The sequence below is a fragment of the Mya arenaria genome, chromosome 16 (genome assembly GCF_026914265.1).
Source record: "Mya arenaria isolate MELC-2E11 chromosome 16, ASM2691426v1".
NCBI lineage: Eukaryota > Metazoa > Mollusca > Bivalvia > Myida > Myidae > Mya > Mya arenaria.
Genome location: NC_069137.1, coordinates 52,002,407 through 52,029,881, shown reverse-complemented (window position 1 = coordinate 52,029,881; position 27,475 = coordinate 52,002,407). Strand labels below are relative to the sequence as shown.

The window sequence follows — 27,475 nt, the reverse complement described above, 5'->3', positions numbered from 1 at the left end:
AACATCAACAACTCTACGACAATGATTAGGACAACAGAAGCTTGACAACACATGCAAGACACTATATATGACATTTTAAAACACAATATTAAACTAAACTAATAAAAAGTAGACATCATTTCTAAAGTGCTAGTATTCAAGTGGCGAATGAAACATCCTGACACACGTGTTCTTCAGTGTCGGCATCATTGTAAACATATATTTATCGTATATGGTATTTCATCACTGTTTCATTTCCGAAAATAACTTCTGAAGAAGAAGAATTTAGGTATCAAATGGTTGATAGTTCAAGTCTCCAACAGCTCCAAATTTGTCAGGTGTATTATTCAATGTATAGCTGCTACTATGCTCGACTGCCTTATCCACCTTTATAAAAGTTCAAAATAATTGAGTTCTGCATGTTGAGTGCTCATCAAGTTGCAGATAATGTTTAATGATGGCCATTCTGTTCTTTGTCAGAGCACAATTACAACTGCAGAACACTGACTATTCTTAACACGAAATGTATCCTGTAAACAGGTGTTACGCATTTTGCTGTCCTAAACGAACTACTTATTTCGTAAAGTGGCGTAATTTGAATGGAAAGGTTAAATCATGCTTACGTGTACGTAAAGGAAAACAGCCGTCCCGGGACTGTGCTGTGATTTTGAAAAATAAAAAATATATATATATGGAGTTTGCAATTCAAAAGTAATAGTTACATTCCGTATTGTAACCTTTTTGATTTCAGAAAACGTTCATGAAGTAAAACCACATGAATTAACTTAAAACAGCATCTACGAAGCCCTTGTTCAAAGGAACAAGATTACGGTCCAAATTAAGCTAAAAGAGTGACACATATTATAAATTGCAACACTGACCGATCAAACACACATCAAACTATATTCATTTAAACATACTGGGGTTACCGTTTTACAACGGTCAGCGACACAGCCACTTACTGGGGGTTAAACACGTTAAGGAACGTACATTCTTACACAATACATCTGCTGTTTTGATATTTGTCGTTTCTTAAGCCATCATGCCATCATTTATTGTTTTGCTATTGGTCTTGTCCGTGTAATTTTCATTGTAGAGTAATTCCTTTTTTAGTAAATGTTGTTATCAGTGTGAAACTGAATTTAACCGTTGTGTTATTATTTAACAGTTTTATTACACACTGCGTTATGAGTGGAAAATGAAATGAATTAATAAAAATACTTATAATGTTACTACAAGCAGGAAATATCACACACATTTTAATAACAAAACAGTAAACAACAACAACGTAAGAATAAACTTGTATTGGCAAACACAAGAAAGACCAACAAAGGCAAACAGGCGAATACAATATAAAGAATAACAATCATGAGGTAAAACACAACATATTATAAATTTGAATGAAACAGTTTTTAACAGAAAAGTTAATGCATCATTTATTATAAAAAACATTTTTTAAAATTGTCTTTATTAAATATAACCTTTTTTGCTTATGCAAATGTAATTGTTGTTGGTCTGCCTAATTCCGAGCATGCTCTTTCTTGTAATTGTCCTCGCCCTTGCCGATTGCATATTTGTGTGAATGAATGACCCATCTTTTGTTTGCTTATTGTACAAATGGACAATGAGTACCATCAAAACGAGATAACATATACTTCATAATTGTGTGTACATGACTTACTGAAACTTGCTTTAATCATGTTTACTATGCATTTATTACGCTCTATCACAGACATATGCACAGAGAAACAGCAATATATATTTTTAATTTATAGCTTGAATCCTTTTACATAGCTATCCACTCTAGATTGGTGTCAACGCTAATGTATAGCTGTAAAAGAAACAAAACATATATTTTAAGGTCTATAACGGTGTGAAGGCTAATTTGTCATTCGGCACTAGATGCCAAAGAAAACAGTACACATATTTAACTGTCAGTAACGGTGTCAACTCTGATGTATCACTAGATTCCAATAAAATAGTACACATATTTGATGTTCTGGAACGGTGCCAACACTGCACTCATCGCTAGATGCCTGTAAAAGAAAGTACACATATATTATGATAGAAAAAATCTGAACAAAAGAAATTGGTTGTCCTTTGCTACCGTTCTGAAGGACATATAGGTTCGAGGAAAAGTGTATATATCAACAGCAGCCTGAATGAATGCTTGGCTTTTCTCAGTTTAGAATTGCCCGAGATACGTTTTCTGATGTGTGAGAAGGGTAAGGATATAAGTAAAAACCAGTGTTCGACAAAACTACTGACTGACAAATCAACGTGAGCGTTCGCTCCACCGTGGTCATGTATCCATATAATTATAATTGTATACACACACTACGCACCGTATTGGCAGACCCATGAAAGACGTTCCGTATGTAGCATATAGAAACTACACTCCGCCTGCATCCAACTACCCGAGTCGTGGCTCATGATGGCGCAATCCTTAATGTCGTTGTATACGGGATCTATGGGTGTCCAGTTAGTGTAACTAGTCGGCTGACCTGAAAGAAAGACGGTGCTGTACATACATGTAGAAGCCTCTTTTAAGGTCTAGTTTAAGACCTTCTATATACAACCTATTGCTCAAGATTTCATCTCCAGCTAACAGTGCTATGGTCCATAATCCAACTAGTCTATGTGAGTACACCTAGTGTGACTAGTTGGTAGTCACAATAATGTACGTTGACGGATTTCTTTTACGAGTCTTGGTATGGCAAATCCTCCACGTACATATTTAGTTGCACCAAAAGTGGGTACTTAATCCGGTCGGGATTCCGGGTTTAAGCATATCGTGTCAATAAAATATCATAAAAACAAGAAACATTACCAGATAATGATATTTTATATTAGTTCCGTACACACACGAAATAAAAATCCTAATAATAATGAGTTTTATGTGCTTTTTCATTTCATATTGTCAAAACATAACTATATAAATACATGAGGGCACCTGCAAGGCTGCGGTTCTCAATTTTACAACAATCGGAACACATCGGAGATGGCCGAGTTGTTACGAGTGTATTTACGAGGTCTATCTCGAAGCGTGTCAGAGGTGGCCGAGGTTTAACGATGGGCTTAATTGTTGTCTGTGTCGGTTCAGTTTCGTTTTATTGGAAATGTAAATCCTGTGTTTAAATGCATTAAAAGCTTGTGTTTTTTTCGAAATTTCTTTGCACTTATAGGGTAAAATATGTATATAAAAAACTTATAATCTATTTCAAACAAAAAATTACTTCTCTAAATACTGTTTCAATATTTTCAACCCCCACCCTGTTTTTGCACATCACTGTTTAGACACTAGGGATAAGAAGAAGAATCCCATTCAACACGTCTTTTATTTTGGACTAGACTAGTTGGCTGACCAGAAAAATGTTAAGGAAGAAAATATGCTTTCTAAGTTGCTAGTGCTTTAATCAAGTAACGCAGAGTTTATCATGTAGTCAGTAGGTCCAATTTGGTGTAGCTTACATTTAAGTCCTGAACTTATATTTTGTGGTTTAGTAAATATATGGAAACTAAAAAAGTAATACAGTCTGGTATCTAACCTGCTTTCACCTACCCCAGAAGCATGGATACCCAATTCCTTAAATCCGTGTACAGTGTGTATTGGAAAACCAAGTATAGCTATCCGCACGTTATGCTTGGCCCGAGGCTTACAATTTTTATTTTGTATTTTTTTATAAATGTTGGGACAAGTGTAAGCGTATACCAACTAGTTTTAGCCACACCCCCCGCCAGTAGACTCGTGTTCCCCACAGTAAACTCGTATTACCCCTATCCCAAACACTCGTATTCCACCCATCTCGCTTACCGTTCTATGGTGTTCATTGTCGTTTTTGACGTTGCAAATTGGGGAAGAAAGCATGTTTAAAACAGATTCACACCGCGTACGTGAAACAGCCTGTAGTTTGTGTTAAAAAAAGGTTTAAGTGGAAAGGTGTATTAAGACCTTAAATTATTCTGCAGACATTAAGTGCGAAATGACTTATTATTTGCCATCAGGGGTGGGGGGTTAGGTACATTGATGTTTTAGACTGGAGAAGTGTGTTGCCACGTAGCTGCATTCACAGAAGGTTGATGGGAATGCACTTCTTTGGTGCCATATGACCGGTACAGTTTGACATTGTAAAATTGCATGCATTCATAGTTATTTCATGCAAGTTCGCTTGGTAGGAGTGATGCCTTTGATAAATCTGATGATTTGTTTTAAATATGTTAGGTTAAAAGTTACTAAAAAATTGACAAGTCAAGCATGAGTTCATCGGCATCACACTACTGTGGCTGCATAAAACTATTATGCGTTCCTTTTAACTGTTCTCAATGACACGATTAGGAATAAAAGAAGCATGCGCATTACTAACAAAACTGTTTCAATTTAAAAAGCGTAAACAATAACTAGCGATTTCTGATTAATAAATGTCCTACAGATATTGACAACTGTTTTGTGCATTTAAGTGTACAGTCGAAACCCGTTGGCTTGATATCCGAGGGACCAGCCAAAATACTTCGAGCCTCACGCATATCGACCCAAGCTGGAATGCTTACATAGAATAAAAACGGTCTTTTACAACAAGTTTGAGCAAACGAGGAAATCAAGACAAGCAATGTAAAGCCTACAGGTTTCGACTATATATGCATTGCCTAAACAAATTCATTAATATAAAACAGGAACATACCTGGTAGCAAACATCAACAACTCTACGACAATGATTAGGACAACAGAAGCTTGACAACACATGCAAGACACTATATATGACATTTCAAAACACAATATTAAACTAAACTAATAAAAAGTAGACATCATTTCTAAAGTGCTAGTATTCAAGTGGCGAATGAAACATCCTGACACACGTGTTCTTCAGTGTCGGCATCATTGTAAACATATATTTATCGTATATGGTATTTCATCACTGTTTCATTTCCGAAAATAACTTCTGAAGAAGAAGAATTTAGGTATCAAATGGTTGATAGTTCAAGTCTCCAACAGCTCCAAATTTGTCAGGTGTATTATTCAATGTATAGCTGCTACTATGCTCGACTGCCTTATCCACCTTTATAAAAGTTCAAAATAATTGAGTTCTGCATGTTGAGTGCTCATCAAGTTGCAGATAATGTTTAATGATGGCCATTCTGTTCTTTGTCAGAGCACAATTACAACTGCAGAACACTGACTATTCTTAACACGAAATGTATCCTGTAAACAGGTGTTACGCATTTTGCTGTCCTAAACGAACTACTTATTTCGTAAAGTGGCGTAATTTGAATGGAAAGGTTAAATCATGCTTACGTGTACGTAAAGGAAAACAGCCGTCCCGGGACTGTGCTGTGATTTTGAAAAATAAAAAATATATATATATGGAGTTTGCAATTCAAAAGTAATAGTTACATTCCGTATTGTAACCTTTTTGATTTCAGAAAACGTTCATGAAGTAAAACCACATGAATTAACTTAAAACAGCATCTACGAAGCCCTTGTTCAAAGGAACAAGATTACGGTCCAAATTAAGCTAAAAGAGTGACACATATTATAAATTGCAACACTGACCGATCAAACACACATCAAACTATATTCATTTAAACATACTGGGGTTACCGTTTTACAACGGTCAGCGACACAGCAACTTACTGGGGGTTTAACACGTTAAGGAACGTACATTCTTACACAATACATCTGCTGTTTTGATATTTGTCGTTTCTAAAGCCATCATGCCATCATTTATTGTTTTGCTATTGGTCTTGTCCGTGTAATTTTCATTGTAGAGTAATTCCTTTTTTAGTAAATGTTGTTATCAGTGTGAAACTGAATTTAACCGTTGTGTTATTATTTAACAGTTTTATTACACACTGCGTTATGAGTGGAAAATGAAATGAATTAATAAAAATACTTATAATGTTACTACAAGTAGGAAATATAACACACATTTTAATATCATAACAATAAACAACAACAACGTAAGAATAAACTTGTATTGGCAAACACAAGAAAGACTAACAAAGGCAAACAGGCGAATATAATATAAAGAATAACAAGGACATGAAGTAAAACACAAAATATCATAAATTTGAATGAAAAAAAGAGTTAATGCATCATTTATTATAACAAAAAATTTCTTAAAATTGCCTTTATTAAATATAACCTTTTTTGCTTATGCAAATGTAATTGTTGTTGGTCTGCCTAATTCCGAGCATGCTCTTTCTTGTAATTGTCCTCGCCCTTGCCGATTGCATATTTGTGTGAATGAATGACCCCATCTTTTGTTTGTATATTGTACAAATGGACAATGAGTACTATCAAAACGAGATAAAAGATACTTCATAATTGTGTGTACATGACTTACAGAAACTTGCTTTAATCATGTTTGCTATGCATTTATTACGCTCTATCACAGACATATTCACACAGAAACAGCAAGATATTTTTTTTAGTTTAAAGCTTGAATCCTTTAACATAGCTATCCACTCTAGATTGGTGTCAACGCTAATGTATAGCTGTAAAAGAAACAAAACATATATTTTACGGTCTGTAACGGTGTGAAGGCTAATTTGTCATTCGGCACTAGATGCCAATGAAAACAGTACACATATTGAACCGTCAGTAGCGATGTCAAGTCTGATGTATCACTAGATTCCAATAAAATAGTACACGTATTTGATGTTATGGAATGGTGCCAACACTGCACTCATCGCTAGATGCCTGTAAAAGAAAGTACACATATATTATGATAGAAAAAATCTGAACAAAAGAAATTGGTTGTCCTTTGCTACCGTTCTGAAGGACATATAGGTTCGAGGAAAAGTGTATATATCAACAGCAGCCTGAATGAATGCTTGGCTTTTCTCAGTTTAGAATTGCCCGAGATACGTTTTCTGATGTGTGAGAAGGGTAAGGATATAAGTAAAAACCAGTGTTCGACAAAACTACTGACTGACAAATCAACGTGAGCGTTCGCTCCACCGTGGTCATGTATCCATATAATTATAATTGTATACACACACTACGCACCGTATTGGCAGACCCATGAAAGACGTTCCGTATGTAGCATATAGAAACTACACTCCGCCTGCATCCAACTACCCGAGTCGTGGCTCATGATGGCGCAATCCTTAATGTCGTTGTATACGGGATCTACGAGTGTCCAGTTAGTGTAACTAGTCGGCTGACCTGAAAGAAAGACAGTGCTGTACATAAATGTAGAAGCCGCTTTAAAGGTCTAGTTTAAGTCCTTCTATATACAACCTATTGCTCAAGATTTCATCTCCAGCTAACAGTGCTATGGTCCATAATCCAACTAGTCTATGTGAGTACACCTAGTGTGACTAGTTGGTAGTCACAATAATGTACGTTGACGGATTTCTTTTACGAGTCTTGGTATGGCAAATCCTTCAGGTACATATTGATTTGTACCAAAAGTGAGTACTTAATCCGATCGGGGTTCCGGGTTTAAGCATATCGTGTCAATAAAATATCATAAAAACAAGAAACATTACCAGATAATGATATTTTATATTAGTTCCGTACACACACGAAATAAAAATCCTAATAATAATGAGTTTTATGTGCTTTTTCATTTCATATTGTCAAAACATAACTATATAAATACATGAGGGCACCTGCAAGGCTGCGGTTCTCAATTTTACAACAATCGGAACACATCGGAGATGGCCGAGTTGTTACGAGTGTATTTACGAGGTCTATCTCGAAGCGTGTCAGAGGTGGCCGAGGTTTAACGATGGGCTTAATTGTTGTCTGTGTCGGTTCAGTTTCGTTTTATTGGAAATGTAAATCCTGTGTTTAAATGCATTAAAAGCTTGTGTTTTTTTCGAAATTTCTTTGCACTTATAGGGTAAAATATGTATATAAAAAACTTATAATCTATTTCAAACAAAAAATTACTTCTCTAAATACTGTTTCAATATTTTCAACCCCCACCCTGGTTTTGCACATCACTGTTTAGACACTAGGGATAAGAAGAAGAATCCCATTCAACACGTCTTTTATTTTGGACTAGACTAGTTGGCTGACCAGAAAAATGTTAAGGAAGAAAATATGCTTTCTAAGTTGCTAGTGCTTTAATCAAGTAACGCAGAGTTTATCATGTAGTCAGTAGGTCCAATTTGGTGTAGCTTACATTTAAGTCCTGAACTTATATTTTGTGGTTTAGTAAATATATGGAAACTAAAAAAGTAATACAGTCTGGTATCTAACCTGCTTTCACCTACCCCAGAAGCATGGATACCCAATTCCTTAAATCCGTGTACAGTGTGTATTGGAAAACCAAGTATAGCTATCCGCACGTTATGCTTGGCCCGAGGCTTACAATTTTTATTTTGTATTTTTTATAAATGTTGGGACAAGTGTAAGCGTATACCAACTAGTTTTAGCCACACCCCCCGCCAGTAGACTCGTGTTCCCCACAGTAAACTCGTATTACCCCTATCCCAAACACTCGTATTCCACCCATCTCGCTTACCGTTCTATGGTGTTCATTGTCGTTTTTGACGTTGCAAATTGGGGAAGAAAGCATGTTTAAAACAGATTCACACCGCGTACGTGAAACAGCCTGTAGTTTGTGTTAAAAAAAGGTTTAAGTGGAAAGGTGTATTAAGACCTTAAATTATTCTGCAGACATTAAGTGCGAAATGACTTATTATTTGCCATCAGGGGTGGGGGGTTAGGTACATTGATGTTTTACAAACATATATTGTGCTCTTATATATCCAAAGGGAAATAACTGCGAAGGATATTAGGATGATGAATCGGTTCTTTCAATAGAAAAGTTTCAAAACACCATTTCTACCTGTACTATGTGTACTTGAGAATGTGTATTTTGTACAAGTTTAGTATTACATATAAGACAGCACGAGAATAGTAAATTATTCAAAGATTATTACAGCGATTCTACAGGAACGTGTAAAAAATAAGTTATCAAACGATTTAAAACTCAACTGCATCTATGACATGTACGTGTGGTCACGCCAAAATGCATAATTTTGGAAATGAAAATTGTTAAAAAAAAATAAGGGGACTACCTCAAAACCCTGCGGCTAACCCTTTTTAGAAATAAATCTTGGTTCTGATCGAGCAGCGCAAGTGAAAACGTTACGCCCCAAAGTATAAGCTCTTACGTCAAATCATGAATCCGCCCCTACGTACTCTCTTACATTCATAAAACTATATCTAGCACCCCACTTATAGTTACCATCCACCCATCGCCATACACCTTCTTCGTCTCTATCGGAAAAACCAAGCCAGATATCAGCGGGCGGCTGAAGGTTATTGACAAGGCCATGGACGAGTGACTGCACGTGCGGATCTGTTATAACCACCAACATTCCTCTCCGCTCCGAACAATCCTTTGACGCTGGAACATGATACATAAAATTAAGGACACTTTCGTGCTATGTGAAACCAATTTATGTTAATATTGATACTATGTAATTAGCTATGGCCATTTGTATTCAAGGCAACGGATATCGTTAATTTTTTGGGAATACAGTTCTTACCATCGAGCCAAGTTCCGGTCTTTAGCCGCAGTTCATAGCAATATCTCATGTACTGCCTAAACACTTTGTTCTGAATATTTGCGTGTACCTCAGATAGAAACTTGTATGGGCAAAGATCAATTCTATCTGAAAAACAACAACATTATTTGAAGATATTATTCAGCAAATTGTTGTATGTGCTTACTGTTTTGACTCATTGTTTTTTTTTTGCAAAATGAAATGTGAATTATTGTGAACAAATAGTAAAAATTAATAATAAAAAATAATAGTTAGATTCCTTAGTTGAACATTTCTAGTTGTCAAGTGAAAATTCTGATGATAATATATCATCATATGCTCACGGTCACAGTGAAATAAAGATAGTTTTCTTTCCATACAGTCAAATATTACTTTGATATTTTTTTTGTGATTTAGGATTTTAACCCCCTTTAACTTCTAAATTAAGATTCAGCGAGCACAGGCCCTTAGCACAATTTCCTAAATATCGTTTCATTACCAAACACTCTGGGGGTTTCTGATTCCGTATGATACAGTAGCCTGATGTGGATGCGTAAATCTACTTAAGATGCTTGTTGTCGAATTTTAATTATGATGTTAAGTAAATGATCGCTGTTCTTATTTTAAAATCCTTGTAAGGTGTTAAAAAAGAAATTCTAAGTTATTTGGTTGCTTGCCTTTGGTCGCGTGCGATATGAACTTGAAGCAAGCAACCCGAAGTGAAACATCCAAACATTATATTCCCTATGTACAGCCAAACATTATATTCCCTATGTACAGCCAAACCTTGTAATTCGGTTATCTGCTTGGAATGGCAACCTGCCACATAGGATCACTCAGAATGGCAACCTGCCACATAGGGCCAATCATTATTTGTTTTTACTATATAAAGTACGTGCATTAAGCGGCAAGCTGCAGAAAGCGAAAGCGGCTACTATTTTATTGTATATTTAATAATGAATAACTTTGGTACCGAATATGAAAAATATGAGCATATGGCTGGATACCGCCCTTGGATGTTGAGTACAATTCAATAGAATACCTGTTGCCGTGCTGATGATCGGAGAAGTTACGATGTCTGCCGGTTTTGTAGATGTGATTGTGAACCTCGAAGTATCTGTTAAACTTTCTGATACTGACGCATTCAGTAAGTTGGGTGTGGTGATTTCTCTTTTTGTTGCCGACACTGCTGTTGTGGCCTCTGCGAAACTAGTGTTCACTGATGGGTAATACAATTTTGGTGTGGTGACTTCTCCTTGTGTTGATAACACTTGTGTCGAGTAATATTCTGGTACAGTTATGTTATCATTGTAAGCTGGTGATTTGGATATTAAGCTGAATGAAGTCGTGATTGGAGTTTGTGGTGTACTATGTGTTGGAATACTACTTTGATTTACTGGATGTTCTGTCTGGGTGGTCATGGCAGCACTTTGATTTGTTAAAGATGGTGTCATGTTTTCCCATATACCTGTTTGCATTGTTTTGCTTGGTTCAGGCTTCAATGAAATGTTTTGCGATGTTGTTACAGCTTTTGTTTTTGTAGTAGAGGTCAAATTGTTTGTTTGCGTAAAAACTGAACTATTTCCTACCAGTGGATTAACTGTATTATTAATGATTTCAGTGTGTACATGTATTGGAGCATTTGTGGTGGATTTGTAACCTGAATCAGTTATGTAAGTGTTTCTAGTGGTTTTATTCGAGAGAACGGAAGAGGCTGTGAATGATTTTGTCTTTGTTAAAATGGACACCAGTATGCTGAAATCGGTTTTTTGAACACTTGAAACAGTGGTTTCTACGTCAGTTTGATTTGTAAATGTTGTTGTTTTTATCGTTGGTGTTGTTGTTGTTGTTGTTGTTCTAGGTGTCGGTTTTGTTGTATCTGTGGAAGTGAAATATAAATTTAACTTTCTATGGGTTAAAATTGACAAAAATGAAAAGAAACAACGCAATTATTTACCACATTTTAGCCTAAAATGTTATAATTATGGGAACTACTCTTATGCGCAGTCACCCATAGTCGCTTAGGTGTTAATCTTATCTGGTCATTGTTCAGTTTAATTTCGTCCCGTCCAGACGTCCAGTATTTGATTTAAAAAAGGTCAGCTCAGCTCGCTTACGATTGCGGCCGACGACAGACCCGTTCAACAACAGACATCGCCAGTTAATTTGACCGCTCTTCGCGGAATGTCTGACGTCAATCTGAAAGTGGATCGGATGCTTCCTGCAGCCATCTTTGATAACAATCATGCAGAAGGTATCTTATCACACCCCTTGTCAACTAGTAAAATCAGGAAAGGTTTCGAAGGCTACTGACTTGTTGATCAATTGTCCTCAATTGTGGCCACATTCATTTGTTCCCGGTCGATTATGCAACAATACAAACATTGAATACACTGACATGACAATGGATTAGTTTGTAGCAGGTTACTGTGCGATTTTAATCCATCTTTTGTCTACCGGTTCGGTGGTCAGTGAAGTGAGATACAGACTTGTTTACCTGAGATCCTTGATGTGTTTTGCAAGTATGTATAATTGGACAAGTATTTTAAACATACACGAAAAAGTTCTGTGTGAAATTGAACGTGGGAATAGGGACTGGAGCTCGAACTTTTCGGATATTGAGAGTTCAAACCTTTTGCTTGAGAAATCGGGATCTCGACGACGCCCTGAAGCACAGAAGGTGGATAAGCGGCACGAGTTTTGCTCAAAATGGGAATGTTCAAAGAGCTCGCCACATACAGTTAAAATCGGCAGTGAAAATAGACTTGTGGAGCATATTTGTGCCGTGTTACATCAAAGACAAAGCTTGCATGGAACACCCAGAAACGGACATATCGTGCCCTCACCATGAATGACTACAGTCGTCAAAGAGTATCCCTTTGACAGAATCTGCTAAGATAAAGAACAGTTTTCGGAATTTTATAGCAGATCATGACCGTATATTTCGTTCGGGGAAACCTAATTATAAACACTGTAAGATTCCTGAAACTTCCATGTGGAATATTGATTACTTACGTTCTGTTCTGACAAATTATGACGACATTGACATTTGTGATTTCTTGGAATACGGTTTTCCTGTAGGTTATGATAAATCGGAGCTTCCGGTCTCTGACCTACGGAATCACAAAGGTGCTATTGACTATCCGTCTCATGTTGACGAATTTATAAACACAGAGTTAGACTACGGTGCCTTACTTGGCCCATTCGACGACAATCCTCTGTGTTGAAATATGACTGTTTCACCTTTGAACACTGTTGAAAAGGATGAAAATTCACGTCGTGTTATTGTGGACCTGAGTTGGCCAAACAAGACATCCGTTAATGATGGAATTTCTAAGGACATTTACCTTGGTGAGCAGACTTCACTTTGTTTCCCTATCGTTGGACTCCTTAATCGACATTCTGTTGCGGAAAGGACACGGTGCATTATTGTTTAAGACGGATTTAAAAAGAGCCTACCGCCAAATTCCAGTTGATCCTGGAGATATGCATTTGTTAGCATTTCGTTGGAATGGGAAATATTATATTGACACCCGTCTTCCTTTTGGACTTCGTTCTGCAGCTTACATTTGTCAGCGCGTAACTGACATGATAACTTATATTTTGCATTTTCCGTTGTCAACTATCTTGACGACTTTGGAGGTGGGGAGACGCCGGATCGCGCTACAGCTTTCTTTGACGTCATCAGTCGCACGTTCCGTAAAATTGGAGTTGAGGAGAACTTCAAGAAGGCGTGCGCCCCGTCCCCGTGTATGGTTTTCCTTGGCGTCTTGGTGGACGCTGCACTTCTGCAACTCAGGATTACGGATTGCCGCTTGATGGAGATTTTGCAGCTTCTTCCTATTTGGTTGGACCAGAAACGAGCATCTAAACGACAGATTCAATCTTTAGTAGGAAAACTCATATTCGTAGGAAAGTGTGTTAAGCCAAGTCGTATTTTTATTTCTAGAATTCTAATTGTGTTAAGAAGTGTACAAAAAGCAGAGTACAAAGTGAAATTGAATAATGAATTCAGAAAAGATGTCAAGTGGTGGTTTAACTTCGTACGTCAATACAATGTTGTTTCTGCTATTAAAGTACAAGCTTGGTCGCAACCTGATGTAGTTTTTTTCTTGTGACGCCTGTCTTGGAGGAATAGGTGGTATATGTGGAAAAGAGTTCTTTCACCGCACTATTCCTGCTTTCATTTTGGATAAAAAGTTGACCATTGTGCATTACGAATGTTTAGCGGTGTTAATTTGTATTAAATCATGATGCTCAAGATGGAGTGGCAAGAAGATCACGATCTTCTGTGACAACGAAGCTGTGTGTTGTGTTATTAATTCTGGAAGAACAAGGGATGATTTTCTGTTGTGTTGTATAAGAGAAATAGCCTTTCTTGCGTGTACGAAGAAGTTTGAAATTCGAGCGTTCCATCTCACATCAGAGGATAACCGTCTGGCGGATCTGCTATCCCGCTGGGCGCTTGATGACTCATATGGCCGACTCTTTTTGGCCGAATCTGGCATGTCTCAGCAACAGGAAATTTCAGCTCCGGGTCATTACTTTACGTTTAAAAATGACTGGTGATATATCTGTAGCCAGTGTGACTTAGATATGAGATTGTTTGATACCGTGCATATTCGAACTGTATAACATGTTTTCAACACTAAACCTTGTTATCAAATTGTACCTTATAAGAGTATTTGTATGTAGAATTTTAGGGATCAGTTTAATAATTATTTTATTATATTACAGATAATAATGAGCCCGTAAGTGTCTTGCGATCCGAATTATGCGCCTCCCAGAAGTCGGCGTTTGCCCTAGGAACTTACAGAAATTTACGAACTCAGATAAAAGTTTTACTTCTATTCTGTGTATATTTCATTCTTGTGCATTTGCCGGTCGCAATAGATACTTTATGTTTGTATGTTTAGTTTTTAAGCAGATACTTCAAAACAGGACAGTCTATTCGTAATTACGTCAATGGAGTAAGGATCTATCATGATTTTTGTGGTATGGTTTTTCCTAACCTCGACGCCCTTTATAGACTTACTATGCGAGGCATTTCTAAACGTTTATTTCATACCCCACGCCAGGCGGCACCCATCACGCCTTTTATTTTGTTAAAATTATTTGACGTAATGAATCATGCTGATCCTTTTCATGCCACTATATGGTGCATGTTTTTATTTTGTTTCTATACTATGGCTAGGAAATCGAGTATCGCGCCTGTTACTTCATCTGATTTTGACCCTGTGTGATATATTTGTCGACAAGATGTACAAACTTGTGATTTTGGACTGGTTATTACTTTGAAATATGGTGAGACCAATCAATTTGGTGATAAGCATATAACAATTCCTGTATACAAATGCTTGTCTAACAAACTTTGTTTATTTCGCGCGTTTGTTCATATGTGTAATTTGGTACCTGTTGACCCGTCTTGTCCCGCTTTTTGTATTAAAAAAGGGTCTGACATTATTGCAATTGATTCCTATTGTTTAGATGTAAGTTTCAAGAAATTGCTCAGTCGTACTGGTATTTCTTCGAATGATACCTTTTCTTTGCATTCTTTTCGTAGGGGAGGGTCTACATTTTATTTTAATGTTTGAGTCTCTGGAGAAATTGTTAAGCTTTTTTGAAACTGGAGCTCTGACTGTTACTTAAGGTACTTACGGACCTCTAATTCTTCCTTGATGCAGGCTGCTTCTAAAGTTTCTAATGCGTTAAATAAATTTTAATTTGGCTGTTTTTGGCCATTTGGCTGCGACGTATTATTATATCTGTCTAAAGACCTACTTGTGTAATATATATATTACTGGCGTCGCGGCCATTCTCGGCAAATTATTATTTATTTATTAAATGTTATATAATGTCTTGTCTTGTCTTTCTCTTTTTGAGTAACAATTAATTTACCACATTTTATCCTTAAATGTTATAATTATGGGAACTACTTTTATGCGCAGTCACCCATAGTCGCTTAGGTGTCAATCCGAACTGGTGATTGTTCAGTTTAATTTCGTCCCGTCCAGACGTCAAGTATTTGACTTAAAAACCCCATCCCTCCCTCCCTTATACTTATTATTACCAGTATTAGTTTGTGTTAGTTTGCAATTTTCATGTATTATTAAATGCCTAGTTGAATGGATTACGGGCATTTGGCCGCGACGTATTATTATTTCTGTCTAAAGACCTACTTGTATAATATATATATTTCTGGCGTCGCGGCCATTCTCGGCAAATTATTATTTATTTATTAAATGATATATAATGTCTTGTCCTGTCTTTCTCTTTTGGAGTAACGATTAATTATAAGGTAAAGTACGATTTCAAGTGGTTTATATCGATTTGTCAATTAAACAAAAATATTATATTGTTCAATGTTTTGCAATTCAAGCTCGCAATCACTCCTAAATCGAGCATCAGCGCGCATAGAATTAATGGTTTAATTTTTAAAATGACGTTATGTTGGATTATTATTTGGCGCGCTTTTCTGAAAGAATGCAAATGATTCATTCACTGTTATTATATACCCTTTTTATTCATATAAGAAAAGCACTCCAACACACCGAAAGAAACTATTTTATTCGCAGTTATGCCTCTATATATCTATCAAATAAAAGACGAGTCATAAAGCACGGATAACCGAGATTTAAGATAATTTACTGAACTAACAACGATAGCATAAGACAGTCATGTGACAATGTGGGAGCAACTCTGGTATGATGGTAAATGAAGTTATTACATCAGTTCTGGTTTTACCAAAATTATATACTTAAAAACATTATTTCGATATTTTGATTACATTTCATTTTTCAAATCCGTTTTATCTGTTAAATCTAAGTAAATAATTTGTTTTATCCGTTACATCTTAGTCTTGACTCTGTCTTATCCGTTAATACGTGAAAAAGTACAGAAACAAGTTCAGTAGCCAAATGATTAAACGTAAACATGTTTATCATGGATTGTTAGGTACCGCCTTGGCACTGTCAGTAAATGTAATTGTATTGGACTGTTTTATCTGTTAAATCTAAATCATGACACTGTTTTATCCGTTTAATCTAAGTCAGGGCGCTGTTTTATCCGTCAAATATAAGTAAGGACTCTGTTTTAGTCAAAAATATATATCATATGATAAAACTAAGTCAGAAATAGTATCCATCTGTTAAAATGAAGTCGGATATCAGTGTTATATGTTATATCAAATACTGTAATAATTTTTGTCTTTTAAATATAAGATAGAAATCCGCTTAATCCGCGAAATCTTGAAATCAGAAATTTGTCCAATACAAATCAGAAATCATTTTGATTTGTTTTATCTAAGTCACAAATCATTTTTATTCTGTGAACTAAAGTTAGAACTTCGTTTAAACTGTTAAACCTAAGCCGAGATCATTTTTTATTTATTATTGTTAAAAAACATCGTCCACTCACATACTACGTCTCCATCTGAAGGACTGCCTGGACACATAAGTACATCTATGTTGGCATCGATGGCCAGATATCCTGCCTGAAATGATGTAATGAGACGTTTGTCACAACGACATGTATTTCAAAAGAAATGTTAGTATTTGTTTAATAGTTTAACAGGATGAGACAACTATTTTACATTGTTTTTGTGCTATGTACTGTTGGTTTGGTTATGATATCAGATTGAAATGGTTATGATATGAGCACGGGTATAAATAGAATTCATTCGATATATTTTAACAAAACGTTTATGATTAAAGATAACGAATAGCATCACCTGGACTGTAGAAGAAAGATGGACTAGATAGTGATGGGGAAAGAAAAAAGAAGAAATTTGTGGTCGCTGAATATTATGGACATCCGGAAACAGGTATTCAGGTTGTGGTAAAATTATATGATAAGTGTTCTCAGTATATCAAAAAAGTATCGCAACGATTAATTCTACTACTCACACATGTATGGTGACATCCAGGAACACACATACCTTAATTTGTATCATATGAGATAAGTTCTGTTCCAAATGTGATGAGTGTTATGCTTGTTTTAGTCTTTTTTTCTTATGGAATGAGAAAGGTTCACAATTATACTAATTGTATCTTTGTGCTGGAATGCACATGGAAGTTACCTTCATGCAATAATTATCCTAAATGTAATGATAAGGGACGTTAAAAATCTCATGATTAAAAATGCTATTTTTCCTAATTTGATCAAAACGCATGCATATGTCTACTGTGATACAAAGCCAATTATACTAGCTTTGGACAATATAGGAATGTTCTAAAAGCAAATATTTTGTGTGGTAAATTTTCCAGCTGAAAGAGAAATATAGAACTAAAGCTTATAACTTGTTTGTGTTTTTATGCATTTGCACCCAAAGCTGTACAAAAATAGTATGATGCATATTGTATACGGGGATCATTCAAAATGATGGCTATCTGCGGAAATGACGGATATATAGGGCAATGTATTTTAGAAAATATGATGCTAAAACAATATGATATTAGGTATTATGAGGTTTGTTTTAATGAGTATTTGTCGCAAATTGTTCAAAACGAGTAATATTGCCAGGAATGATTGTTTTAGCACTCAGAGTCAGGTTGTTTATTCGTGACACAATGCTATTTTTTCACACTTAAATTAATTCCAGTTTCAACAAACACAAGTATATATATATATGAGATCTTTTTCAGCAAACCTAGAATTTGACGTTGCGAATTGCAAACAAACATAAAAATATGATGGTCAAGACAGTATTCATAAAATGAAAATAATACCAGCAAAAACACATATTCTAGACAGCAAATAATAACACAAATAGCTAAAATATCATGACCAAATATTCTTACAAATCTAGATATAGAAATAATAGCTTTTAAGAATCGGCTAAACGATTATTATTAACCTCTCGCCCATTACTAACTACTTTCTAAATGTAGTGCGTAATACGAATTATGTAATGCTTGCACACCTCAACATTGGCGGTTTTCCTGTGTTAATAAGCTTCTTTAAATAAAAGCTCATACATGTAGCCAAGAAGCGAGTCCTTACATGGGGTAAGCTGGTGCCCCTGTTTACATATGTTGTTGGATGCTTAACAATTGTTTTGAAATGTAAACAGTCAAAATCGTAAAGGTAGCCAAATTATGTGTCTGCTTACGAGCTGTTCCGCCGGACAAGTCTACTACGGTCCCAACAAGCGAAAATACCACATTCTCGCGCAACAGTGTGCCAACGATGGTTATTTAGCATGAATTGATATAATTTTCTTTACAATTCTTATAAAATAAATAAAATTTAAACAAACAGATCGGACATTCACTGAGATGGACGATCATCGAGTTAAAATGCAACGGTGTTCCATCTTGGAGGCGTCCAAGAGATGATAAAAAATAAAAATCAAGTTCACTAACTGCCAAATTGGGGGTCCATACCTGGATGGGGTGTTTGCCTGCTAATGACTTTTAGAAATTATCAGATTGACAAAACACAAAACAGAATCACAAACCTTGTGTTCAAATGCGACGAGGCCCCACCCTGGGGGCTTTCCGATTGAGATAAGCGGTTTACAATCAAACTCATACATGTAGCCAATCGGTTGACCCTCGGCTGGGCTAGAGTGAATTGTTGCCTCGACGTTGTAGTTACAAATGCAATCATAGTCAGCCGTGACTGAGGTCCAAAAAGCGACACAGTAAACGACTGTTAACAATGTATACATGTCTTATAATCAACAAACATGTAATGTCAGATTTTCGTCAAAATTATGCAATTTACACTATAGTAAGTGCAGCAGTTTTCCTTCAACATATATTCAGCACAAACTAACCTGTACCATTGAATCACTGGTATTTAACAATAAACATAAACTTTCTTATTGTTAAAACTGATTGTTTGCATATATATATATATATCCATGTTCACTGTTTCACGATGAAAAAAGGTGTAGAATAAGTGATGACCATTACAAAATGCATTTTCATGCAATCAATAGACAAGAATCTGCGATTTTTATCTTAATAAAATCCACCGAAACCGGATTAAAGAAGATAAAGGCACAACAAAGTTATTTCTCAAAGTATTGGCATTTAATTTATACAGTATATTGGATAGCGATTGTTCAAAAGCACATAACTCAATGCATGGACATAACTCCGTTGTATTGATGCAGTGGCTATTTTGCGTATACATTGTAAAAAAACGTTGTCCCATTTTAAGATAATGAATGTAATCATACATTATCATTTGTATCAGATAAAGTGTTCAAACATACCAGATTTAGAACATGTAAACGACTGATACTAATTGTTGCATCTTTATCGTGACTGATTTATTTTCTTTCTTGCTGTACTTGTTACACAATAAGCATCATAACACAGATATGTATAGATAAACTGGAATACGCGTCGGCCATACTGGCTTTATCCAGATTATTGTTAAATAACACTACACTGGTCCATTTTTCCAACCTGCAATTTACTTTGTGAAACGGCTTAATGTGCTTGACTCCACGAAAACCGACCGACAATATGCCCTGTAAAGATCTGCAATGCATGTTGATTGCTCCAAACCAGCGATTCACTTGAAAGGAGCGATTCGAAATTTGTCTGCCCCGAACCAGCAATTTACTTTTAAAATGGCGTAACAAAAGTTGACTGCCTCTCAATAAACCTCTCAATAACCATGTGTACTAAATGTTGTAGGTTCTCGAAAGAGAACAGATGGACGAGAAGTAGTGCACACGAAATAAATGTAGACAAAGCCAAGGCAACAATAGTGTTTTTTCTTTTTAACATTTCCACAATTTTAAACGGACCTATTTTGGGTATTTACCTATACAATATGAATCACTCTATTGGATAATTTGTTTGCAAACATATTATTTACACATACAGTTAATATGGAGCGTGGCAGAAGTTTGATCGTTAAAGTCAGAATTAAGCCATAAATATTAATAACTCGGAACTAAATATATAGCTGACCAAACCTCAGTTATAGCACAATTCATGGCGCATATTTACTGACATCTTGAGTCTCAGATTGAGACTAAGGAAATGAATTCTGAAAGGGTTAACTTCTGTCAAATTCATTTTTACAGCTCTCTTACTTAAACCTTTGTATCCGATCTTTACTACAGTGTGTTTTAATGTTGAAGGGCCCAAAGCATGGGATTCAGTTTTTTTAAAAAGAAAGAAAAGGAACAAAAGAAGGAGTCCGAGTTTTCGACCAAGTTTTGTAATAAAAGTGTTTAAATAACATCGAATTGCTACTCCCTATAATTGAGGTGTTGTTATTTGTTTTTTGTTAATCTGTGTTGTAAAAATGTATTTTATTTATACAAAATATATCTGTGTCACTATTGTGCGTAACATATGATTACTATATTTTGTTGATCGGTGCTCCCGACAGACGTCATATCCGATTCATGGGTTTAAAAAAGAACGAGGAGGTACAAACTAAGAAGTCCGAGTGTTTTGACTTAGTTTTGTAATATAAGTATTACAAATAACACACCGATTGCTTCTTTCTTCAAATTGAGATTGAACATACACTTCAACGCGTTTTAAGCAGAACCTAAAATATAAATAAACAATCAAGTTGTTTTGGCCTTGGTAGATTCTAATCAGACTATCCCATGTAAGAATATGGGAATTTCGGGTGTATGGCTAAGGCTAAGGTTAGTGAAAGAATGATACAAAGAATGTTTTGCCTTGAAAAAAGTATTTATCTTGAACTTATTTCATATGTAAGGAATCAGCAAAAATTCCCTTAAGAATGTTAATAAAAAAATGGGTCAGTGAGCATCAAAAAAATATGACCAGCGAGTGGATGAAGCGGCCAGCTTATATGTATATTGGGTAACTTAAAATTGACTTAAAAGAAAAGAGCGAACATTGAGTACTGGTAAATTTTAAATGATCTTTATTTTCCTTATGAGAACACGAACATGTTTCAGTACATGGTCAACTTGATTGCGGGTTTAACGTCTTGACAATGCACCATTAAAGAACTTTGTAAGACTCATTTTATTTCCTTTTTGAGATAAAGAATATAGCGTCGGTCTGCGGTTGAAACTTTCTTTCATATATATATATACACGATCTACCACTTCGATTCATTGTCAAGCCCTAAGTATTACTAAATCTTTTCCCTTGTAGAAGTTGTAGGGAAGGTATTTTTGTATTTTCTTAAAATAATTAAAAACAAATGTAACACATTTGCATTTAGTACGATTGAGCAACAACAGTCTCATTCATTCAAACATCATTTTTGGAGATATGCCACGACATTGGATGCTAATATGTGCGCAACTTGCTGTATTCCTTTTTGGTATGTTGGATACATCGTTTTAATTTCAATATAAACACTACTACTAATAATAATACTGCTTCTACTACTACTACTACTACTACTACTACTACTACTACTACTACTACTACTACTACTACTACTACTACTACTACTACTACTACTACTACTACTACTACTACTACTACTACTAGTACTACTACTACTACTACTACTACTACTACTACTGCTTCTACTACTACTACTTCTACTTCTACTACTACTACTGCTACTACTGCTACTGCTACTGCTACTACTACTACTACTACTACTACTTCTACTACTGCTACTGCAGCTACTGCTACTGCAGCTACTGCTACTGCTACTGCTACTGCTACTGCTACTACTACTACTACTACTACTATTACTTGTTGCATCCTCCTTTTTGTTTACGATTGTTTTTTCCGTAAATATACTCAATTGCGGTTTTATTTGTAATGTTTTGTTTTAAGGGGTGAGATGTTTACTTTATATTTGTTTGCAATTTTTATTTCAGCTCATTTTTGCTACAATTACGAAGGCTGGAACCAGTATGGAACAATATCAGTGCTCGGACCAGCTTTTGTGAACAGGGAGGTAACACTGAAAGCGACACCATTCTATCATTGGGGTTGTAATGTAGAATGGATATGCATGAAGGGTGGCAGCACAACATTCCAAACAATGAATGGGACAAATGTTAAAAGTTTTTCGGAAGATGGGTCATTCTTTTTGAAATGGAAAGCTTCGATTGAATACAACAAGTCTGACATATACGCCGTATGTTCAAACACAACAATCAAAACTGGCATTATTTCTTTAAATTTGAAAGGTAAATATCGAAGAATGCTTAAAGCTTAAACCACAACTTGTATTGATTGGGATTTGTTTATGTTAACTATTTGTTATCATTTGTGTTTTATCCATTAAAGATGTAGCACTCTCGCACCAATTTATGTCCTTTAGCGTACTCAGCTAGTACTACTATTTATTTCTGGCCCCGTATTCCTAAAACACCTTTTTTTATGTTCGTCATTTTTGACGATTACAAGTTAAAATTGCAAACCGATCAGTAGATTAAGGCTAATTAACAAACTCATATAATTTACAGACATTGTTGGAAAATGTGGAGCACTCGTGCCTTTAAGCCCGGTTGTTCGCGGTGCGGATGTCGAACTGGGATATTTTCCGTCTGACCAATCTATAAAGAGCCAAACATACGCTACACGAACATGGAAGAAAAACATCCAAACGATACAGTTACGAAACGGTTCTTACAAAGAGGATATTGTTTCTGAATATTTTTACAAATTAACGGTATTAAACTTTGATACAGAAGACGAGGGAACATATATTTTAGAGTGCAATTCGGTAGATAGCACGGAATCTGTGCATCTTTATATTCAAGGTACCTTTAATGAACCTCATCCAATATTCTGACATTTATTATTTAAATGATTGATGATTTTAAGTATGTGCGTAGTTTTACGACTGTATGAAATACAAACACGAGATATATAAGTGTTAGGAGAATAATTTATTAGCATGATAATAGCTGCATGAGCCGCAATGTAAAAACTTTTTAATCTGTAGTGTTTATGTCGTGAAATATTATAAATAATTTTAATGAGTTTTTTCCCCTTTTCAGAGCGACCGAGTTACCCAGTACTCGGTCCAAAGTCCCCTGACTTTAATACAACAGGATGCATTTATGTTTATGCTGGCTCTGACGTGTATTGTAAAACTGAAAATGGAACCGAACCCGTACAAGTCGTACTGTTACTTGGCAAAGATTCATTTGTTCTTGATAAAAGCAAAGTAAACAAAGGGTTGAACAAGTTCCTAAACGTCCATCAACATATGGCCGGACTGTCGAGGGGACGGAATGTGACATGCCAAGTTTCAAATGCAGCCCTTGAAACACCTTACGAAGTGCACGGCACTTTATGTAACGTGGGTAAGCAAATAGGAAACGCATACTGACAAGTTACGATTAGTTTTTAAGGTTAAACGTATTGTATCTGGCATAAAAGTGAATGCTGTTATATCATTGTGTTTCAATTTCAGAGAAAGGAAGCCCGCCCGAGCTAACAGTTCCCGAATTCCTTGTTGGAGAAAGCTCGAAAGCAGTATGTGAAGTGCGCAATGCTATCCCAGCTCCGGCAATAGAAATACACATTGGCACAGTCTTGCTAGCTGATGTTCAAAAATCGGATTTATTTAATAAATATTCTAATACATTTACAAGTCAAGCAAAGGCGACAAAGACTAACACATCTTGGAATGGAAATGAAATGTGTTGCATAAGGCAAAGCAACGATTATTTTGGTCTAAAAGCTGTGTCAATATGCAAAAACATCAGTATGAAATGTAAGTTTAACTCGAAAGGTTTGTTTAAAGTACGCGTATTTGTAAATGTCAAAAAAGTAAGAATGTGACAAGGAAAACACATTTAATATAACAATTTAAATTTCCAATGGTAAAGGTTTGTTTTATTGGTGTTTTAAGGTGTATCACTAAAAAGGAAACATTAAAGTTTTGAATTTTCTAAGTGCGTGTTATTAAAAAAAAAGCGATATAATGTTATGTTTTCTGAATTCAAAAACGGTAACATTTTAAAAGTTAATGTTTAAGCTTGTCATATTTTGTTTTCAATTCCGCCGTCGGACATTTCGATATCCGTAAAAAATACACGAGTTTAAAAACAATGTTTCTGTATGTTTCTTAATTATGTATTTTGCAACGAATGAATCAAATCCGCCTTGCACAATTGAATGGTCAAGCGACAACGATAATATGACATACGCTCAAACCAAAAACTGGACGAATGGTGAAAACGGGAGTTACCGTACTTTATCAGAATTGCTTTACTCTGTCACTGAAGACATGGCTGGGGGAACAATAACATGTGCAACAAAATGTCACCATTTTCCATCGTATTTAAATAAAGACCATAAAATAGACTTTTTAGGTACGCGCTCGATTTTATTTAATTGTCGAATTTCGTTCACTCTCTCAAATCGAGACTGCTATATTCATGTTGATCTACATTTTTCCACACGATCTATCTTCAGAAACGTACTTAAGTTATCATATATTTTATTCAATGTGGTTTATCCACATGTAACTTGGATAAGATTAAAGAAACCTGTATAACATCTATTGTTTTTTGTTAGCTGTGTATTGGTTATACTTTGTTACCTTCTCAACAATTTCTGCACTACATTTTAGATTGTCCATTTCTAAATTTAAAAACTGCTTCACCTGTTGATTTATTGACCGTGAAATGTGTAATGGATGATTACAAAGCTAAAGAACATTGGACGCTTCTCTGGGAAGATGAAAATAACACTGTAATAAAGTCTTGTAATATAAGAGGGGAGTGCCTGTTAACACTGAATTATACGGGAGAAGTCGAAAATACATACACTTGCATCGCTTGGAAGTCAAAAGAGCATCTGAGAAATTCCTTGGCCTTTTTAAACTCAAGGACAGATGTTTTGTAGTTATTAGATGCGTACCTATTACATTTATATTAAATGAAATGTAATCGATGTTTTTTTATGATATGAAATATACTATTACAGGCGGGCAATGCCAGGACAATGACAATCAGACATTTTCTTCAATATTCCGATTTCCTATCAAGAATCTTCTTATTGGAACAGGTGTTTTTTGTGGAATCTGCATCGGTCTTGCAATTGGAAGTAAGAATTTTGTTTGAATGTAGTGGAACCTTATTTTTCGCAAAAAAATCAGAACGTGCAGTTTTAAAAGGGTTAACCTGCGTAAACGAACTCTTTATTCATATTGTGTTGTTTGATTTAGAAAAAAATAAAACAGTTACAATATTTTAAGGTAGGTTTTAAGACTGATTAATAGAAAGGGGGAGGGCCAACAAGGGAATTATGTTTTATGCGAAAAGTATTTAGTATGAGCATGCAATTTTATACATATTTTTAAATTGTTCGAATATCACGAAATAAAAATACTATCTACATAGACACTTCAAACAAAACTATTTGGAACAAATGTCAAATAAATGTTTGAAATGAACAAATATCTTTTTTAGGATGTATATTTCTTAAACGGCGAAAGGTCAGCAATATCATCACAATAGAAAGGTATGTATCAAGAATAATTTTGATTTAGTCACGGAAAATCTCAGATCTGTGTTGCACAGTTAGATATGCTTTAATTGTTGATATATTATGAAATTTAATATAACCGGTAAAACAGAATTACGTTTAAGTCGTATAAGTACAAATAAAAACTAATGAAATAATTGTTGCGGTTTTTTTTCAGTGTTGAAAATCACAGTGGTAAGATATTTTTTTAGTTAACTAATACGTACATGCGTTGGTCCTTTTCATGCCCTATGAAATCTAATTATGTGCCAAGGTGGATATATATATATATACATATATATGTGTGTATGTGTGTGTGTGTTGCTTTCTTTTGATTTGGTTTAAGGTAAAAACATCATTATCATGAACCTTTCAAATTAATTATATAAACATATCCAAATTCAAATGCAATGAACACTATTTAAATATGCAATTGCTTATTGTATTTTATTTGATATACAATATTCATTGTTGTTTTTGTATCCCTAACATAATTGAAGAAATGAAAAGAACTTATTCATAAAAAATACGCTGATAATATCATTTGAATCCATGCAAATTCTTGGTTTGTAACAAATTTATTGATTGAGTATTATTGATAAAATAGTTATAGAAGCCACTTAGAATTTGAATTACAGTCATTGGGAATCATATTCAGTTTTATATTATTGGTTCTTGTTTTCTTTATACTAGTATGTATAATACACTATATCCCTGCAAATGGACCTTTATAAATAATATCATATTACGATACCTTTAGAAACAGACACTTTGGCGGACAATGATGTTTCACACATAACAACGGAAGGTGTCCAGTTAGCAGTCGTACAGAGACAGCCTGCCAAAAAGAGCATTGAAACACAGGTAAATCAGTTCGAGATAATTACTGTGATGCAAATGTCACATCAACAGTTTAAAATAGCTTGACTAGAAAAAGTAAGACGTGCAAGGAAGCCAACTTCTTTGAGTTTCACATTATGGAGACAGTAAACAGTAAGGCAGATATTGCAATCTGTCATAAGGTAAGGTATATCTCTATCTTCAAAGGTAATAATTTAACATGATATACTACCAAATATGATGTCATGCAAGTTTAAACATACAAGGATACTTTTCCTGCGTGATCCGTAATTGGTAATACTTATACTTATTAATTATGTCATTTGTTAACGTAAAACAATGTTATATATTCCAGCAACCACATAATGACGACAGTCCTGAGTACGACGAGTTGGACACCAACGTTCTACAGGAAGCTCAGGCCAGAGTTCCGTTGAGGAGAAATCATACGCCGACGGAGTATACTATCATTGAATTCTCCTCAACACAGGAACCCGCTGTAGAAAACCAGTGTACGACAATGCATCAGTGTTAATCTCTATCAAATACCAATCCGATAATAGTTAGTAACTTCTCAAAGAAAATGCATATTAGTAGGACCGAATTTCTTTAAAGAATTAAGTCTCCCCTAATATGTGTTATTGTTTGTATTTTAGTTTGACCCATTTTGATTGTTTGTTAACATACATATTGACCAGCGTAGTTCGGTGACCTGCATTTGTTTTGCAAAAACGTGTTTTTATTTGGCC

At 35.2% G+C, this 27,475-nt stretch overlaps 2 protein-coding genes across 3 annotated transcripts in view; one reads left to right on the top strand and one right to left on the bottom strand.

The window, feature by feature from the left end:
* LOC128221785 (uncharacterized) overlaps nt 1–27,261 on the top strand; it is a 52,953-nt gene extending 25,692 nt beyond the window's left edge. Inside the window, exons 2-7 of the mRNA XM_052930387.1 lie at nt 23,827–24,129; nt 25,347–25,466; nt 25,832–25,883; nt 26,065–26,081; nt 26,647–26,750; nt 27,082–27,261. Coding sequence (XP_052786347.1) covers nt 24,054–24,129; nt 25,347–25,466; nt 25,832–25,883; nt 26,065–26,081; nt 26,647–26,750; nt 27,082–27,261 — 549 coding nt within the window. The 5' untranslated portion in view covers nt 23,827–24,053. The remainder of the gene's footprint in view (nt 1–23,826; nt 24,130–25,346; nt 25,467–25,831; nt 25,884–26,064; nt 26,082–26,646; nt 26,751–27,081) is intronic.
* LOC128221029 (aggrecan core protein-like) lies at nt 1,846–11,123 on the bottom strand. 2 transcript variants are annotated; one of them, XM_052929434.1, is made up of 5 exons: nt 10,526–11,123; nt 9,487–9,612; nt 9,183–9,344; nt 2,325–2,483; nt 1,846–2,015 (listed from the first exon to the last, which is right to left on the bottom strand). In XM_052929434.1, the coding sequence occupies exons 1-5, from the start codon at nt 10,959–10,961 to the stop codon at nt 2,008–2,010; spliced, it is 891 nt and encodes a 296-aa protein (XP_052785394.1). In that variant the 5' UTR covers nt 10,962–11,123; the 3' UTR covers nt 1,846–2,007. The 2 variants fall into 2 exon arrangements, with proteins under 2 accessions (XP_052785394.1, XP_052785395.1); XM_052929435.1 differs by lacking the exons at nt 1,846–2,015; nt 2,325–2,483 and adding exons at nt 6,657–6,676; nt 6,986–7,144.
* Nucleotides 27,262–27,475: the final 214 nt, after the last annotated feature.